Source organism: Microchirus variegatus (assembly GCF_963457635.1).
Source record: "Microchirus variegatus genome assembly, chromosome: 18".
In the NCBI taxonomy this organism is placed as follows: Eukaryota; Metazoa; Chordata; class Actinopteri; order Pleuronectiformes; family Soleidae; genus Microchirus; species Microchirus variegatus.
Genome location: NC_139819.1, coordinates 19,699,137 through 19,719,187, shown reverse-complemented (window position 1 = coordinate 19,719,187; position 20,051 = coordinate 19,699,137). Strand labels below are relative to the sequence as shown.

Genomic DNA, 20,051 nt, shown 5'->3' with positions numbered 1-20,051 from the left:
ACTTGGTGCAACAGCTCTCTGAGGTGTGATCACTCCATTTTTAACTGCAGACTAACGTGCAGACCTAATCTGATGCAGGTGTTCGCTTTGGCAAAGAAAATTTACAGCGTGATTTCATAATTTCTTTCCTCGGAATTGAGTGATTCCAAAATGTTTTCCCTCTGCTTGGGCTAAAAGAATAACTGTTACTGCATACCAATTTTTTTTCTTGATTTCTTTTAGAGTTTCTTAAAGCCAGAAAGTTGCCATTTGAAATGACTTAAGTTTTGTGTCATGTCTGTGATCTGCTTTTTCTTTACAAAACTAAACATGAACATCCTCCAAGACTGGTGATTCCATAATTTTTCCCAGGGGTTGTACTTGCAGAATGCACCATGGTGCAGACTTTCACAGATGCCATTCAAGTAGCCTAATATTGCTGCATCACTATTCACTGGACCACTAAGGCCATATCCACATGTACACTGCAAAAAACGTAAAACCATCCATTTCTGAAAAAAGTTTCCAGTAAACGCAACATAGTTTCAGTCTCCATCCACATGGAACCCCCTAATCTGTTCATTCAAGTCAAAATACTGTGTGTGCTGGGACTATAACATCAGCGTTTTCCTAAAGTCGCATATTTGTTGTCTGAAAATGCAACAGCAGCAGTTTGAGATTTTCCCACTCTGGGACCTGTTTCAGGTCTCCCATAGATAGGCCGCAAGGTGAACCTCGAAAAGTCCTTTAGAAAAGGATCCCGCTCCACAGGCATGGAACTACATAATCTTAAGTTCATAAAAAAGAACGAGTCATGCTTTCCACAAAGAAATAGTTATTCGCTAAATTTCCAGACGATTCTTCTAGCGACGTTTTTTGCTGAACTAGTCTCTTCACGGCATAATAAGATCTTGGGCAAAAGTAGTGCCACGGTTCGTCACGTGATCGTTCTGCACCAATTGGGTGGCTGCTTGTCAACAGAACTGAAACATGGCGGCCGCTGTGGTTCTTGATACTGGACCAAATGGATTCTAAACAGTGCTGTTTGCTTGTTTTATGTCATGTTTGTCATAAGTATTTAATACCTCACTACATCCGATGTATTTGCGTTATATAGGCAGTGTTTGTGAGAGGTTTAACTATCTGTGGCTAGCGTAAAGTCAGTGTTAACAAGCACTATGCCGGGCTGACGTTAGTGCTGTTTCGCGTTTAACTTGAGAGTCTCTCAATATGCCATCGAGCTGAATTCATCTTAAACCACCTTCCTGAGGCCTGAGCAGACGTGAGGGACACTGAACGGAGACCACCTGAGATGTGAAACATCTGTTGCTGCCCTGTCAGATATCCACCAGGCTGTCTTTAGCTGCCATGCTAACTCCCTTCACGGAGCATATAGAGTTGACCATCAACATTGGCCAGCAGAGTTTATGAAAACAACATTCTGGACTACTACGTTCACATTGCTAGGTTTATTGGCTGAGCTTGTGCATTATTCCATTAGACTGAGGTCTTTTTTGTCTGTCTGTTGTTGTTATTGTTCCTTGGGTTGTACCCTGTACATGTTAAATGCATTCTGAAAATAAACATGACTTAATTGCATATATAGCTGCGTCCAAGAAGATTAACTTGTTAAGTAACTTAGGTCAGTAAAAGGCATTAATTTTATATACCAATGACAACTTGCCTTCTGTGGATCATTGTTTGGTTGAGGTGTCTGACTTTGACTTTTTGTCCTTCCTGCATGATGCTCATCAGGGTTTAGAGCGTGTGAGCCAGCCGCCGGAAGTGTGATTATGAATTAGAGGAGATGTGCAGAGATGAAAGCTAAGAGAGGAATTCCATTTAGCAGATGGTGAGAAGACATTGGGAAAAAGTAACCTTTGACCTGTGACTGTCAATCAATTGTGACTTGCCATGTACCTCTTGAATACATGCAGTATTGTGAATGAAGGTATGTAGTGTGTGCTTATTTAGTGTGTATCTTTGTGTGTACGTGTTCTTCTGAGTTGTGTTTCTGGAGGATACAAACCTATATACACCTCGCAGTTTGGCAGGGTGAGTGAAGCAGGTTGGTTCATGAAGGTGCTAGTGCTAACACGTTTACATTTAACTAGTTTGTTTTTGCTAGATGTTATATAATATAGCATCCATGTGATAGACTGGTTTGTATTAAACAATTTATTTTTATATTTACTTTGTGGTTTTATTGTTTTGGTGAAATCTTTGATGCTATTGTGTTTCCTGAAAAGACCTCACACTAACTGAAAATGACAACTGGATAACACAAACTAATAGTCACTGTCATATAATTTGAGTGGAGTCCTGTGTAGTTATGTACCTATTTGAACCATTAACCGGGTGTGGCAGTTGCAGTCGTATAATTTAGTCATCAGTTCTTTTGGAGTCAACCACACTATTGATAGACAGAAAAGTTAATCAATGTAAACAATCCATTTTATTTAAATAGTGCTTTTATTAATCCTGATGAAAATCAGCCAAATAAGTCAAGTACTATAATCAGTTCTCAAAAGCAGAGTCCAGGTGTAGGCTGAAGGTAGTTGTGTGTGTTTTTGTCTAGTTCTGCACAATACGCATACCACTGTCTGTCCCTGTTTTCTTCTTCAAAAACAGCTCTGACGAGTTGTGTCTGAGTTCCACGTCTCTGTGGGCTGTGATCACACAGCTCCACCTAGTCATCCCATCCCCACAGCCCTCAACACAACCACTCGCCACCTCTGTTGGCAAGACTGCTGTGTTATTCCAGGAAGTTGACAATATCCCCCCCCCCCCCCCCCCCATATTGAAGGAGGTTGAAGAACATTGTTGGGGGAGGTGGGGCAGTGTTGGGCAGTGTTGGTGGGGGGGAGGCTGAATTAAAGGCCTGGGTACGTGGGCGGGATGGGTCTTGGGTAGGGTGAATGAGTCCATGGTGACATGAGAGATGCCACAGTCACCCATGTTGTGTTACAGACGTACTTTCTACATGGCCATGCTCAAACAGCCAGATACTGGGAAAGCAGATGGGTGCGAGGACTGGCACTGCGCCCAGGTTCTTCATCTTTCTATATTTTGTGCATGTGAAATAGGTGCCAGCTCCTCTTCCCAAACTCTTCAAAGACACCCATGGATATCAGATGTGTCTGGTTAATCATTTAACCAGCTTCACAAAGAACAGCTTGTAAAAAATGTCTCTGGCTGTCACTTAGTTCAGACAACAAGGCAGCTTTGATTGTTATGACAGAGACTTGTCCTCAGTGTGACCTACATTGCATGACAATACTTGTTGGAACGCAGCTCTATGGAAATAATTGGTGCTTAAGATGTTTTTTTAGTTGGCGTTCAAATGTGTGTGTACGCCTGTAGATCAGCGAGGTTCAGGGATCACTCTTCTAGTCCTACCACTTTCACTTCAATAACTTCTTGTAGAGTTTTTTTTAGATTTTGCTACTCTGTGTGGATCGTTCACAATGTTTTCTTGACTGCTGGAGATAAAAACAATAGAGAACAGTTTTTGTCAAAGAAAGCAATAATTATTTTTGATGCTCACCATTACTACTTCAAGCATTGAATTTAAAGTCCGTACAAACTTTGTAATAATAATTGTAATATATTCAAACATAGAGAGCTGTGTAAAGTAAAACAACAATCTCTTTCAGCCAAGGGAGATGTAGCATGGTGAGATCAGGGGAGGGTGACTATTTTGGACAGATGAGGGCAATTGGGGGCTGTAACCAGGGCCACCAATTATTTAGAGGGAGAGAGGAAAAAGGGCTTCTAGCAAGAGGAGGAGGGGCAAAAGAAGTGGGTGTTGTATGATCAAAGACTCAGTGAATTGTGTCACAGACAGATGGAGAAGAATGGCATTGGATGGTGTGACTTGCATTTTGATTTCCTCTGAGAGCTCAGGGGCTGGAATGGGGTTGGAGGAGGAGGAGAAGACCATAGTGGCATTTTCTTGATCCCATTACCAACTGTTTTTAAGGTAATTTGTTTTTGGAGGAAACAACCATTAAGGAGTGTCAGAGTTTGAATATTTATTTAAAAAAAGAAAATCAATGTAGGATATATTTTAGTCTTAAATCTTAAAGATTTTCAATGGACTTTGGAGCCACTTTGTGTATTTATAGGAAAAACCTGGACACTGAAGGTAAAATTAGTATGAACTCAACTTCTGGATCACACAGTAGATCACACTGGCTAATAATAAAAACCCCTTCTTATGAATCCGATCTCATATTGTAATAGATATCATAAGAAGATGGGATCAAATGGGATCAAATAAAAATTGTCCTTCATCTTCAGGTGGTTTTCCATATTGGTGTTGGGGGTTGGCAAGGGGTTTGCCCAACTTGAGTGACAGGTGGAGTCCAAATCCCCAGTAGAATTTCGTTAAGAGTGTGGTCTGTGTAACAGGATAGTCATGTGAAAGGCTGTCTCCCCCAGGGGCGTTCTAGGCAGGGCAGAACAAGAGCTGCCCCCTCGTGGCACTTCGGGGGCACCGGATGCCCTTCACCTAAAACCCTGGGTACAGAGGAGTGGAGCTAAGTGGAGCAAAAAAGGAGTGTCCGGATGTTTCCAGTGGACTGAGCTTGTGTGATTTGGGGCAGAGCAGGGAAACCTAGCTGTTGGAACACAAGAGGGGACAGTCTGTGTCATGTCATGTCATGTGTGTGTGTGCAGGCCTGTTTGAATTAGCGCTCATTACTATTTTGTGTGCACAGCTAGTAGCTGTGACACAATTCAACGGATCACCCTTTCTCATCCATACCAAGCTCCCTTTCCATTTCACTCTTCATCCCTACATCTATCAATGCCTACGTCAACATCTGACAAAAAGAGAAATCCCTGTGGTGAAGATAATGTGCAATTGCCAGCCTCGAAAAATAACATGGTCCACAACAACAACACTGCCCCATTTGGAGTGCAAGAGCCCCGGCACAATGGCTTAGTGTTCAGAACCCAGGGCGCAGGCGGGGCTCCCCACTGCCATCCAAGCTGTTAGACAAGCAGGAGAGAGAGGTCATCACACAGCGAGCAGTGCTCCATGTCCTGCGCCTCATTTAGATTGACTCAGACACTGGGACAGGCTCTCTTTAGATCCTCCTACACTGACTACTCAATCTTTTCCCCCCAATAACATGCTCTTATGGGTATGTCACAGTGTGTTACCTCAGTTGACTGGGATGTGCTGGTATGCAGTTGTTGGAGTTTATAGGTTGAGTAATGCAAGCTGAATGAAAGCCTGGCTGGATCTATGTGAAGTAATGCCCTGTTATCCAGAGTGCAGCGTCATCCTCTGGTTTTCATGTGTCACAGTTTTTTCTTCTTGTGTTATGGATGCAGAGCTGTGATGAGTGGGCCCATGGCTCACTTTTTAAGACTTGCAGAACCGAGGTTTAACACTGATATCAATCTTGTCATCAGATCTCCAAGACAGAGAGAATAATTATTTAATGGCACGTGTTGTCCATGTTCCATCTTAAAAATTCTTCTGTTCTCTACCTGAATTGTATTTGGCCCTTTTACTCTCACCTAAATCCTCCCTATAAATCCTTCAGGTCAGAGACTTGACTCCTCTGCAATGAAGTAAGTCCTAATCCTAACCCAGCAACTCCTGAGTATCTCTCCAAATGGCTGGCTGCTAACCTGCTAACATCTAACCTGCTCTCAAATTGATGAAGTGGGGTTCAAAGGTCAGGGGTCACTAGAGGGAAAATGTATCTGGGGTCATCAGTGGTGGCCCAGGGGCCAGAGTGGCCAAGGGATTGGCGTCACAGTTCTGGCTGAGTGGGGTGCTGTGGTCATTGGGTTAATAGAATAAGTGGCCTGAAGGTCAGTTTGGCCCAGTTCTAATGCTAATGCTAATATAAGAGCTTGTCTTTGCTCTGTTATAAGGATGGGGGCTGGATCCAGGAACTTTACATGGTTACAGTTTTGATCCATTTTGAATCCAGCCTTGTTTGAGCACATCATTATTTCATGAATAGCAAATGGCTGCAGCCTTTATCTTGGTTTTTGGTTTGTGTTTGCATTATTTCCATGTTTTATTTCAGACTTGTGTTCAGTTCAAGCATGTGATTATGGTTGTTAAGGTCATCTGTAAATGTGTATCAGGGCAGGATAAAGGGTTGCTAGCACTACTGTGTTCTTCTTTTATTTTACTCTTTATTCTTCTCTAAAGACATTGTCTCACTGCTGGCTTTACTTCATGACACAAACAGCTTGGTCAATTTAGTGGCCTTGAGTATAACAAGAGAGCAATATTAAGAAAGTCTGGTAGACCATAATCAGAGCAGTGTGTTCACCAGTATGCACAAATTCATACAGGCACAGTAGAAATAGCAGCTCCATTAATCAGCCTCAGCAGTAAGATGGGAAGTAGCCATTATGCAACTTTCCTAAGGTGGATATTCGGTGAGATTGTGCTACGTTGGCAGATCCATGAAAAGTGCACAAGTGCATTTATCTGGCACTGTTCCTTGAGAAATCAGGTGGGAGGCTGCATTGTATGTTTTTAGATCCTGAACAATTCTGCAGCACAGCACATTCTTGTGTGTTTCTTTGTTAAAAAAAAGGGTGACAAATGAATGATAAATAGGGGTACTCCCCATAAACGTGGTCACAGATGGAGTGGATTTAACAGGTTCCTTCACATTCATCACACGAGTGTTTTTTGGATTTTAGAGATCATGGCAAGGTTTCAACACAGTCACCTCTGAAATCTGTAGCCACTCATTGTCTTTGATGTTAACACATCACTTCTCTCTTCTCTCCAGATGCATCCTTTGGGACTATGTAATAATAATGATGAGGAGGATCTATACGAGTATGGCTGGGTTGGAGTGGTGAAGCTGGAGCAACCTGAGCTGGACCCCAGTTGTCTCACCGTTCTGGGAAAGGTAAATAGCTGCTTGTTTCACTGTATGATCAATGACGTCATTTACTCCCATAGCATGCTCAGGTTATTTTAGTTAAAAGTAATGATCATGGATGAATCTTTGAAAAAGAAATGCAAAAGATCTCTGCACACATCAAACAGCTGCATGCATGCTGTACACTTCACATAAGATATTCCATGGGGGTGTAGCCTGGTGTGCATAAGAGAACCACTGTAAGTGAATAACAAAGGTGTCGTAAACATAATAGGATATTAGACATATTAGACATATTCACTGTAGTGACACAAAGTGGCCAAAACATGCATGTTTGTGTGTTTGTTGCGTACCAGAAGGTTATCTGTCCATATACAGTTTCCATCATTAAGGACATGAATATTGAAAGAATAGTGCTCTTTTAAAATCCTAATCCTATACTTAAGTTGTCACCTTTGCAAAAAGTTTAGACTTGTCCCCCGTTGTCTTTATCAACCCACTCCAAAGAAGTTATCTGTGAACTTTATTTAGGTCACTGAGGCAACTCATGGAAGGGTGACTGTTTTATTTTATTCCTGCAAGAATAAGGCTGAGCTAAATTTCTCCGTCGTCTTCTCTTACCACCCCCTTGTCTCCATCTTCCCTCCCCTCTCTCCTTTCCCTTCTATCCCCAGACCCCTCTGGAGTCTCTGAGTGGTATTTTATCATACTTTAATTAAGTGTTCCTCTTAATGGAATGTACCAACAGGAAGATGAGGGTGGGGCGGCTCTGGCTATAGTCTCATTTATCCTTTTCATGCCTGGTGACAGAAAGGGAGCAGCCATTCATAATTTAAGGAGCCCTTGTACAGTATAGAGATGCTAATGGGCCACTTTCTTTGGTGATGCCTGCTGCTACCTAGATGATGCATACTGATGCAGAGTCCTGAAATCTGGCATTGAGAATGTTATCTGACTGCTACTAAGAATATATCATGGTTTTGTGGTGTGGGCCTTGCTCATTAGTAAATAATGCTAATGCTAACTGAGGAACTGGTTAAACTACTATACCATGATGTCTGTAGATAGGACAGTAAGTCCTGATATATTCTCTCTCACTTGACACTTTTGATTAATGTCACTGGACAAAAGAAGAGTAGAAAGGCACTTTGTCAAATATGTTCCTCCCTGTAACCAAAGCTTGTTGCCAGTATGTGTTGTGTCCATATCTCTGCTATTTTCTTCATTTTGAAATTTTGGTAATGGATGGATTTGATTATGTTGATCATATAAACGAGGAGAAATAGATTTTCCTTTTACTGAGAGGACACCAGGGGCCTCATGTACAAAGACTTGCGTGGATTTCCTACTAAATCTTGGCGTACGCCAAAACCCAGAAACTGTCGTACGCCCAAATAAATTCACATGTATCAAAGTGTGCGTACGCATGGATCAGAGCATGTTCCCTTTGTACATCCCAAGTCAACGTGGAATTGAGCGCACATGCAGAGGTGCCGAACTCCTCCCTGTCCACGCACTGAACAAAGGAAAGTAAAGGAATTTCACACAGTCTGAGCAAGAGACTCTAGTGAATGAATGAAAACGCGCAGGGAGATTTTGTTTGGTACTCTGTCAACATGGATAAATATGACAAAAAAAGACGTGAGTGGGAGCGTGTGCGTGAGTCTGTAAATGCCGTGGGATCAGAGCAACACACACACCCACACACACACCCACCCACCCACCCACACACACACACACACACACACACACACACACACACACACACACACACACACACAGAGATTATAAAGAAATGGTCAGATCTGAAGGTGGAGGTGAAGCAGAGGGTTTCTGCTCACCGCTGAAGCAAAGTGACCGCAACAGGTCATACAATCAGCTGCTCAGACATCGCTCGTGCGTAAAGATGGCAGGATATTAAACATTTTAACTCATGTTTAATTTTTTTTATTATTTCTCACTATTAATGAATGCAGAAGTGCGCCGCGGCAGACATTTCCAACTTTACGCCCGCTTTTACTGACATGAATACTGAACACAGGGAGACGATCAGGGGCTTGTTAGAAAGCTCTGTAGCTATAATTTCACCAGCAGAAAATAAAAAAACATGATATGTGAATGCGCACATGCCCAAATGTGCACGGCGCTGGTTTACATACAGGACAATTAAAGGAATAAACTATTTACTCACCCAGAAGCCACCACTTTCACACTGTGCCAGCCTCCAGCCTGGTCCCAACCATGCTGTTAGTCATAATGAATGAGTCATGTGTTGAACCTGGCCACCTTGCCATGATGTTAGTTTTTGCGCATCACATATGATTTGAACATTGATGGAATGAAAATGTTTCCTATTAACGTAAACAAATTATGTGACGGCGCTTTTATAGCAATGTGTGTGCAGTCAATAGCTCTGCAAACCGGAGGGAAACCGGCTCTCGCTGAAAATTGCGCTTTAATGTTGGCCTGTTTAACAGCATTGTATGGGAGTTTGATGAACCTGGATGACATTCAGATGATTCCGTCCCACACAGCTGACATGGCTCGGCTCAGGGTTGACTGGCACACTCCTGACCGCATCGGCTTATGAGCCAATTACCATCGTTTGCAAGTAAATCCTCGCGCTCCCTAAATACTCGCTCACGTCGGATTGCACCATTTGCAGTGTGTTAATTGTTCATAAGTATGTCTCTGATGTGCACATCACTCTGATGACTACTTGTTTTCACATTATTAACAGTTTCCCAGCATCACCACTAAGTGTCGCCAAGGGAACAATAGCTATAGAAACATGCGTACGCCAGCCATGAAGTTGGCGTGGGCACCGCACATTTCCACGGTCATTTCACATTTCATACATCTGAACGTGAGCGTGGAAAAGGACGTACGTCACGTTTTTGTGCGTACGCAACCTTTGGCCCCTGGAGTGCAGGAAATTGAGGTGGTCAGTGTATGAACCAATCAAGAGAGCAACAGAGAAGTTGTTTTTGACATTGATATGGAGATGTGAAAATGTGACAGTGTAATTCTACGGGTTAGCAAACCCTGCTTTTTCTGTCGCGGACACATTTCCAAGTATGGTGAGACAGAGTCAAGATTGACATGAGCTGTCAGTCAGGGTTTCCCTCAGAAATCCTGCTAAGCCCGGTGGTAGGGCCTCTCTGGCGGCCCACTGTGTTTTTGTAAAAAAAAAAAAAAAGCCCACTATAACCAACTATAGAGACTTACAAAAAGACACACTAATGAAATTAAAATATATAATTTTTTTTCACTGAAGTGAAATACTAATTGAATCTTAAAACAAGCCATGCAATGGTCACATTTAAAAGTAAAATAAATCAACATAAATAAAAAAGTGGTAGTGCCCCCTCATCTGGTGCAGACAGACAGCCCTTTTATTTCTGCGCACCGCCCCTGCGCCGTTCGTCGCTCCCGCGCTTCTGCGTCTCCAAGCGGTCTCTCCGTATCCAAAGCAGACTGGATCATTTCTCTACATGTTTTATGCCCACATACAAATAATGATCTTTATGACGAGGATGGAGTACAATAGCGATAAAGTGCAGGTGATCCGAGTAGATCTTAGTAAAACATGGTGACAGACTCCGTGGTCTCAATATTTATGTAGAAGACAGTTTAGTGCTGTAATTAAGGGAATAACAGATGCATCAGTTGAGCTGATGTCCTTAGTTAACTGCTCAAAGAGAGAGAATATTCTCTGGTGTGGAGTGAATGTCGCAGGGAGTTCATAATCTGCTCGCGGGGAGTTCATAATCTGCTCGCTTTAGCGCAAAGAGTCTTTCCAGCATTTAAAAGGTGCTGTTCCACAGTTTACTCACTGTGTTTCGGCCGCTGAATTATCGGTGCATTCCTCAATATAATCTTTATTGGCAAGAACAATGTAACCGTAATAATGACGCATTTGATGGTGTGACTTGAGTTTCAACCGGTCCTTGTTCCCCGGTTTGGAAAAATCCGTGGTCTATACATTTTTTTTATTTAAAATAAATAAACAAGCAACGCTAAGCCTGGCGGCCCACCAGGCTTTTAATACAATGGGGGGGAAACCCTGTGTCAGTGATTTTAGCTTTGTTACCTGTCGATGGTTTCATTGTGGGTAATGCAGGCTTTGAAGATGTTTTTTGTGCTTTTCTAAAAACTGTCAATCATGAGTTTGACTTGAGTGTAGGGCTGAACGATATGGAAAAAATTTCATATCTCGATATTCATGCCAGATATCTCGATATCGATACGATACGATACGACTACAGGTCGTTTAACAAATGGATTGTTAAACTGATGTAAGGTTCGGTTGTCCGGCTTGACCACAGGTCCGTGGTTGTGGCGAAATGATCGATGATTTATGTTTTGGCACAAAATCGCCACCGGCCTCATTATCTTCCACACTCATGTCACTTTTCTTTCTTTTTTTTTTGATTTTCCCACTGTATGTCGTCTGAGTGTGCGTCTCAGTCTCCGTCTCCCTCCCGCCCTCCTATGTTTGTCATTTGTTTGCTTCAGCTGTCGATCCACAGCAAGCATGAAATAATGTTTGTGATTGGCTATCCGTAGTGGTGCATTCAAGGGCAATCGTAAAAAAGATGTGTATTGTCACTGCCAGAGCTGTACATGCAGGGCGAGCGCAGGGGGAAAATCTATATCGTTCATATCGTCGCTTTTTCGATATTAATATCTTGAATGTTCATATCTCGATATCGATACGATAACGATATATCGTTCAGCCCTACTTGAGTGCACAGTGAATATCCTGGTACGACCCATTAACCTGTTGGTTATTGGTATAGCTGTGTATGTAAAGCAAAATCAGTTCTTTTTTTTTTTCGATTAGTGATGCAGGCAGGTAATTATGATCGGGCCACATTTAGATCCAATATATTGCGACTGCATGGCATGTGCCTTTCCCTAGTTAAGCCCAATTTTTAGTCCTGCGTAAAGTGATCTACGTTGACGGAGAGCCTGTCATAGAACCTCTTGTCATCAAGGGACAACAGAGACGGCAAGGGCTGCTCCTGTCCATATGCCCCGACGTCCACTGTCGTAAACCGATACGTGGCATCACATGTAGCCATAAGCACAATGAAGTGAGCTCTTTTGTAGTTGAAATAGTCACTCCCGGCATTTTTGTGTTTCAATGTTATTCAGCTGCAACTACAAGAACAGTCTTTCTCTCTCAGACGCCATTGCTCACTGTAGCTGAAAGCACAACCAACGACATTACCGACCATTGGCGTCTTGGGACTAGGCCGGTCTTGCGTCGCGACCCCTACTGATTGGGCGGTAAATTGCATTGCGTATCCGGCACCACGACGGCAAACTATGAAGGCTCAAGGGGTCTCTGTGGTTACGCAGTTGTATAGCGCATTATGCAGTTGTAGTGTAATCACCGCTTTAGCCATGAGCACACAAGAAAAGTACACCTTCTGCTCAAAGATTCCCAGTTAAAGTAGAGCTCGAATGAGCCATTTTTATAGATTCTGGGATAAAAACAGTATTTGTGACACAGTGGTGATAATGACAGGGTCCTTGGCCTGTGACCCTTTCTGTCTTCAGCCAGGCTCCCTAACCTCTGCACCTCTGTGTTTCCTCTGTGTTATTCAGCCAGGACTATAATTATAGGAAGGAAAGCCCTTTGTCGCATCTTGACAGAGCCTTGCCCAGGGCCTGAACACAGCTGGGTGCTTTGTGTTGGCAGTGCTGCTTTTGCCAGGCCAGACAGTGCAGTGTTTACCCCCTGCCAGTCTGCTTACTCTGCCCTGCCAGTCAGGTCCTCATGCCCAACCCTTGTCTGGATGCGATGCCCACTTTTACACAGTCACCCTGCCTGGTCTGGCATCATGCTGGACAGCCCCTGTCTCCCTCCCGCCCTGTTTGTCTGGCCCCTGACTGAACCCAAGAGCCCACCCCACTTTGCTGCCACTTTGCAGTATTGGGGTCTTGTCTGGTCTATTTAGATTCCAATTCATTACAGAATCCCAGTGAACGCACAAAACTGGGTTGTAGGAAGGAAAACTGCTGTTTACTCTAATTCATGTCTAGATAAATAGTGTCTGGGAGCACATGGCCCCCAGCTGTGCTTTGAAGCAATGGACATTCCAACCTCTATTTAAAGTTGTCTGAATACTAGGTAGTGACTTACCTTGTTCAGTCCTAATGTGCTCGTGTTCATGCTGATCATTTTCAAAGCAAAGTGATTGGTAAAGGTTTAGAAGACATGAGCGATCAGCTCACACTGTGAACTTAAGGTAGATTTTCTATCCAGGTTTTTACACCGTTTCATTATAATGTGACAGATTTTGTCATTATAATAATATTCATTATTGTAGAGATGTGCTGAACATATTTGGTTTGATATTTTGTCGTTGGAAATTTTTCTTAATTAAGTTAGAGCTTTACCCTAAATTATTACTAAATTATTATATCCAAGATACGCAGCTGCTCTTACTGTCATCTGACATCAGCAAATATTAGCAGCATAGCTGAGAAGGAAAAGAGGTTGGTCATGCTGGCCTCTGAAGTCCACGTGCAATCCTCACCAAAGTGCTGGCGTGTCATATATATGTACACAGTTTTTTCCTGCACTTCCTGTCTGGTTCCTGTGAGAGCCGCAGGACTGTTAAACCGCTGACCTTTTGTGTGCCACAGCAGCAGCTCCTCCCCCAAACACAGGAAACAAAGAGTAAATCAGTTCCTACTGTAGCCAACTGTGTTTAAGGCATTCTTTGAAGTTGTTTTGTTGTCATACAAAGATGACAGTGCAAGGTGCCCTGGTGGAAGCAGAACACAGCTGCAAGTGGTAGGTTGTCAAGTTACCGTTTATCAAGTCTGCGTTCTCTGAGTCATTTGTAAATGTTCCAAATCATGCTTACACCTCCACTCACATCCACTCTGAAGTTGAACTATTTATTGTAGTCAATAACATGTAGTATTCTTGGTTTTCTGACTTTCTCAGAAATTCATGTCTACACTGTCTTTCACATACATACTGTATATTGCGTTTCTTGGCAGTGTCCGTGGAACATGAAATCATGCCACTGGCTTTCCGGTTCGCGGGGGTCCTTGTCACAGTGCCAGTGAGATCTCTCTTCTTTCAAGCTCTGCAGTGTCACTTCAATGGGCACATGAGGCCTTAGCTCGCCGACTTTTCCCCTTTTTCATCCTGCCCACACTCTCATGACATCAGCCTCCAACCCCAGCAACCAGGGGAGGGACCACAGAGAAGGGAGTCAGAGGGAAGACAGACGTTGGTTTTGGCTTTTCAAGCATATGACGGAGGCCAATATGTATCATATATATAAATATATATATTATTAGCAGAAAAAAATGTGACCCGTCCTCCAATGTAGCACAGCACTTTTTGTAAAGCAAGCCTCTTGGCTGGCATAGCATTTAAATTGCCTGGTATGTGCTTGTTGTGTGTGGCCTGGCGCTGCCCTTGACCAGTTAGTCTCTGATCTACGATTGGTTCCACCTTAAATGCCAGCCAAGAAAAACATTTCATGGCAGCAGAGTGTAACTGGCCTGGGACAGGCCTCAACGAATCACTTAAAAATAACCAGAGCAACAAGTAAAGTTTCGAGATCTTTATTGACATGTCCTTCCAGAAATAAAGCAAGCTACTTTGAAGTTTTTGCCAGAGGCACATAACCATAAAAAGTGTATCCTGTGTGGGAAGCTCAGTCTTTGACACACATACAAACTCAATCCTAAAACCACTGTTGCCATGTAACAATGTGCGTGGGCAGGAGAGTGTGTCTTTTTGTACCGTGGCCCTCTAGTTGGCACTGTAGGACAACTGGCCAGAGATAACAGCTGCTACATCTTAGTGCTAAGTGGCTTTTGGGCTCCACATGTGTCTGGCATGTCAGCCAGAGCTGCACAGAGGGTGAATGGATAATGTACACAAGTGTGTGTCTGAAGAAAAAGAAAGAAATGGCAACAGACGGATGAGTGTGATATTGTGGCTGACTGGCGGCGAGCCTGCGGCCAGGTTAGCTGTCCTACACACTGAGTTGTGTGCTCGAGTTCATCCCAAGGCCATGGCAATGCCAGGAAGGTGTCATGTGGCAGGGCTTGTTGTAAAGAAGATTCAGTGCTGGAATGAAGCGGCTGCATTTTCAGTCCACTTGATAACAATGGTGTCAAATCAGCAGGAGAATCTGTCGATGTGCACGACCTCAGCCCCGATTCTGATTCTGCAAAGACGCATGGTGGTGGATCAGTTTGTGTTTTTCTGGTTGAATAAACTAAATGTGTCATTCTTGTGCTTTTTTCCTCTTCCCTCTGCAAAGACGTCAGTCAATCAGAGAGCTTCAATAACAAGAGGGAGAGAAAATTGCTGTAGTTTTACACCCAGTCTACAGATTGTTTTGTTAAATTGTGGCAAAGCCACAATACTGATTGATTTTTAACAGTGGCTTCTGTTCGATACGGATAAAGCTTGTGTGTCGCACCCCAAAGTTTTTATAGAAAATCTGTTCAATATGCAGAATATTGATAAGACAATTATCCTCTCTTTTTCTCTATGCCTGTTTAAATCAAGGCAGCTTTCATTTATGTGAGCGCTATAATGGAGGCAGGTGTTATCGCGGCTTCATACGTTGCTCTGCTTTGTTGAATATAAGGATTTGGGCATCCTTCGTCTGCAATATGCTTGTCAGATTTAAAGGGTATTTCATGGACTTGACTGCAAAAATAGCCAACAAGTTTCTAAAGGGTTTTCTCAGAGGGAGGCTTCATGTGTCCACAGAATCACTTCACATACATTCATATGGAACTGCATCCACAGTTTCAAGTGACTTGCACTGTTGTCGGCCCTGCGATGGACTGGCCAACTGTCCAGAGTGAACCCCCCTGCCTTTTTTACCACATCTCAAACGGTAGACAATATTGAGTTATTGGACTGAAATAAAGCTGACAGCTTTAGCTTAGTTTACCACCTGCCCCTCGCCCCAAACACATTTCACTGACACTTTCAGACACCTCAGCTGGAGGGAGGGATAGAAAAAAGAATAGGAGATAGGAGGAGGAGGAAGAGGAGGAGCAGGGAGAGCAGAAAGAAAGGGGAAAGAAAAGCTTGTGAAGTGCGTGGCCCTGGGGGGGAGGTGGGGGGTTCAGATTTTTGGGCTCTCCTTTCATGTTTGTGTACGCCTCAACTTGCTGATATTATCTTGGCTGCTCTTCCTGGCAGGGTGTCGGCAGAGGTTTCCACTGTGACCAGGCAGGGGCCTCTCTCATGCTCTGTTTCACTGTATTGCTGTAAAGGCCACATTATACTTCTCCGACTGCATAATGCGTTATCAGACTGCGTAACCACGGAGACCCCTCGAGATCCCACTTCATACTTCTCCGTCGTGGTGAAGGATACGCACTGCAATTTCCTGCCCGATCAGTAGGGGTCGCTACGCAAGGTTGTTATGCTTTTGGCTACAGTGAGCAATGGTGTCCGAGAGAGAAAGAGAGAGAAAGACTTGTTTGTTTTTTTTTGTTTTGTTTTTTAACCTTCATTTAACCAGATAAAAGACCCTTTGAGATCAAGATCTCTTTCACAAGGGTGACCTGGCCAAGAAAGTTGAAACAGTGGCCGTTTCTCACTTTTCTGTGTCACGGAACGCAGTTTTAAGATAATTTGAGGCGAGAAATTAGCCATTTAGAGTCTAAACATGTGCTGTGTGTATTAAGATATAACATATTTATAATTTGGCAACGACGTTGTCGGCGGTGATCAGCTCCCCCTCTGTGGACGCTCGGTGCTCACTGTGAGCCGGCACAAAGCAGCTTAGCTCGGCCTGTCCTGAGGACCAATCGCAGCTCTTGCCGTCTCCGTTGTCCCTTGACGGAGTGACGGACACTTAAGAAATATTTTTTGCAGTCGGAGACGACGCAGGGGCTTCTTCGAAAGGCTCTCCGTCAACGCAGAGGGCTCTGCGTAACCTACGTAGAGCACTTTAGGCAGGAGTATAAATTGGGCTTAAGGCTGCGTTGGAACCCTCAACCACCTTACTCCTTCTCCAACCCCCTCCTAAATCACTGCCTCACCACGTTTGACGGCACAGGGAGGCGCCTGGGATCCCACTGCGCCTGTTTCCATGGTCACTGGGAAGCTCCTTGTGTCATGTGGCTCAAAGTGAGCCGTCCCTGGGCCGAATTACCCAGCCTTCAATGGGAGGCCAAATGACCATTATTAGACTTCACAGCTCAGGCCCCTATTTAAAGAGAGAAGAAAGGAGCCCTGGGGACTTGAGAAGAGAGAAGAGAGAGAAGGCGAGGGGAGAAAACAGAGGGGGAGAGGAAGAAAGGAAGGGAAATGAGAGGAAAGACAAGAAAGTGCAGTTAGTGCCACTGAGGAGTTGTTTCTTTTTTAGTTTTCCCCACCCTACTCTACTGATTTCTGTCCTTATTCGCAGTTGTTCTTGAAAGTCAGATACCAGCTGCAGTTAAAGCTCTTCTGTCTGTCAAACAGCTCCCAGGAAAAAGTGGGCAGTGCTGGATCAAAAGATGAGCTATGGAAAAAAGTAAATCTTGGAACATCCGCCCATGTCAACCAAAGCCTCGTCTTTTCTCCCTTCATCTCTGTCTAAGCCAGTTGCTTTGTAGGGAAATGTGCTTGGATGCGTGAGAATCCCTGCGCCCTGCATCCCGCTCAGTATGTCATGGCCATGTTGTCTTTAAGGCTTGGGCCTGAAACTGAAGTCTCCTGGTCCCCACACAGATAATCTGAAGCCTCTCAGCTGCAGGTGATTCCTCTGCAGGGTTAGGGTTAAGGCCACAGTATACTTCTCCGACATGCGTCCCTTGTGCCTTCATAGTTCTCCGTCGTGATGCCGGATTTGCACTGCAATTTTCCACCCAATCAGTAGGGGTCGCTACGCAAGGTTGTTGTGCTTCTTGCTACAGTGAGTAATGGCGTCCGAGAGAGAAAGGCTCCGTCCCAATACCGCCCTCAACCATAAATTCCCCTCGTTGAGGGAAGTGGTATTGAGACATCACCACATGCAAATTAGTGTCGTGAACGTAACAAACGTGCTAACCTACGTCACATGTTGACAATTCTACCGGTGGAGCGTGCTACTATTTTCATTCAGAAAAAATGCCGGCGGAACAGCTGTTTTTTGTTTTTTTTTCGTCAACGCCGGTTTTTCTCTGACAAGTCCAGGGTATTCGTGTTCAAGTGAACGCCGGTACACACATCCACACACTACCCAGATGTAGCAGAGCTGGCTAGCGGCTGTTTGCCAGGTGCTTCGACAACATTTGCCCGTCATGCAGCTCTGAGTTGCGGGCATGCTCTCAACGGTCCTTTGGATGTATATCAAACCAACATATTCCAACACAATTCGACATTGTAACGTGCTTATTTGGGAAAATATATTACAACGAAAATGTTCCTCGGTAGATGTGGCCACCATCTTTGTTGAAATATATCAGCCGGATCGCTGAATCCGCAAAGCATCATGGGTAATTTTATCTTCCACTTCTTTTTAAGCCTGCATCAGAGCTCACTACATTTTGAGGGTTGATTATAAGGGGAAAATTGCATTTCCCCTTGCTCCACCCTACACGTGAGCGTGCAAAATGTAGGGTTAGGGGAAAAATGTAGGGTTAGGGTTAGTGTCCCGTAACGCAGTTTTTAGATCATTTGAGGCGAGAAATTATCCATTTAGAGTCTGAACATGTGCTGTGTGTATTAAGATATGACTTATATATAGTTTGGCAGCGATGTTGTCGGCGGTGATCAGCTCCGCCTCTGTGGACCCTCGATGCGCGCAGTGGCCAGCACAGAGCAGCGTTATCTCAGCCTGTCCTGAGGACCAACCGCAGCTCTTGCTGTTTCTGTTGTCCCTTGATGGAGTGGCAGACACTTAAAAAATATTTTGTGCAGCCGGAGACGACAGAGAGACTCTCCAACAGCCTCTCCGGCGACGTAGAGGGGTCTCCGTAAACTTCGTAGAGCACTTTATGCAGAAGTATACATTGGGCTTTAGGGTTAGTGCAGGTGGATATGGCCTCCTGCTCTTTTATGCTCTGCCAGGGTTAGGCCCAGCACCAGGAGATGGAGAGTTAATGTATGTTATGAACTGGCACTTTACAAATAAAACTGAATTTAATGGAATTTCAAGTGGTGTGTGTTTGTGTGTCAGACGGTGAGGTCATGGAATAGGAGAAAGGGAAACGTGGACATAGGAAGGTTGAAGAGTGGGAATGCACAAAACTGGGAAAACATCAGCATTGTTTACAGAGGCCAACAGAACAATAGCGTGAAGAGACATCTGGATGACAGCTGTGCATGGGCAAAAGCCTTCTAATACTTTGCTCTCAGATGCATAAAAGTACCTTAAATGCATATGTGGCCAGTCATGGCAAAACCGGTCACAAGTCTAGGGACATTTTGAGTTATTTACAGATTCTGAAAGTGTGATTTCCAAGCTTTCCAACAATGTCCAGGTGAAAGATTTACACCTTCTGAGAGCCAAGAGACAGAATCATCACATTTACATGCACAACCCCCTCCTGGTCTAAGCTGTCAGTGAAACCACACCCTGCTATGTATGGGCACAGATACTAATGTTGTGAGGTACACTGCTACACAGAACAATACATATACAATACATGAAAAAACTGGACATAATAACCTCTTAAGATTTGAAATGAAATAACTTCAAAAATATAGGAAGGGGGGGGGGCTTATTCTATTATCATTTCTTGTCCTTACACTTGTGTAGTCATACAGTGGTATGCAAAAGTTTGGGCACCCCTGTACATTTTCATGATTTTCCTTTATAAATCATTGGTTGTTTGGATAAGAAATTTCAGTTAAATATATCATATAGGAGACAAACACAGTGATGATTGAGAAGTAAAATAAAGTTTATATGATTTACAGAAAGTTAGCAAGAATTATTTAAACAAAATTAGGCATGTGCATAAGTTTAGGCACCACAAAAGAAACATTTTGTGCTTCCTCCTTTTGCAGTAATAACAGTCTCTAAACGCTTCCTATAGCTTCTAATTAGAGTCTAGATTCTGGCTGAAGGTATTTTGGACCATTCTTCTTTACAAAACATCTCCAGTTCAGTCAGGTTTGATGGTTTCCGAGCAAGGACAGTCCGCTTTAAATCACACCACAAATGTTCAATAATATTCAGGTCTTGGGACTGAGATGGTCATTCCAGAACGTTGTATTTG

General features: G+C 43.6%; 1 protein-coding gene across 1 annotated transcript in view; it reads left to right on the top strand.

Moving 5' to 3' along the window:
* Positions 1–6,755: 6,755 nt before the first annotated feature.
* znrf3 (zinc and ring finger 3) overlaps positions 6,756–20,051 on the top strand; it is a gene marked incomplete at its 5' end in the record, with an annotated part of 38,831 nt that continues 25,535 nt past the window's right edge. The window contains one exon of the mRNA XM_083904508.1: positions 6,756–6,878. Coding sequence (XP_083760634.1) covers positions 6,756–6,878 — 123 coding nt within the window. The remainder of the gene's footprint in view (positions 6,879–20,051) is intronic.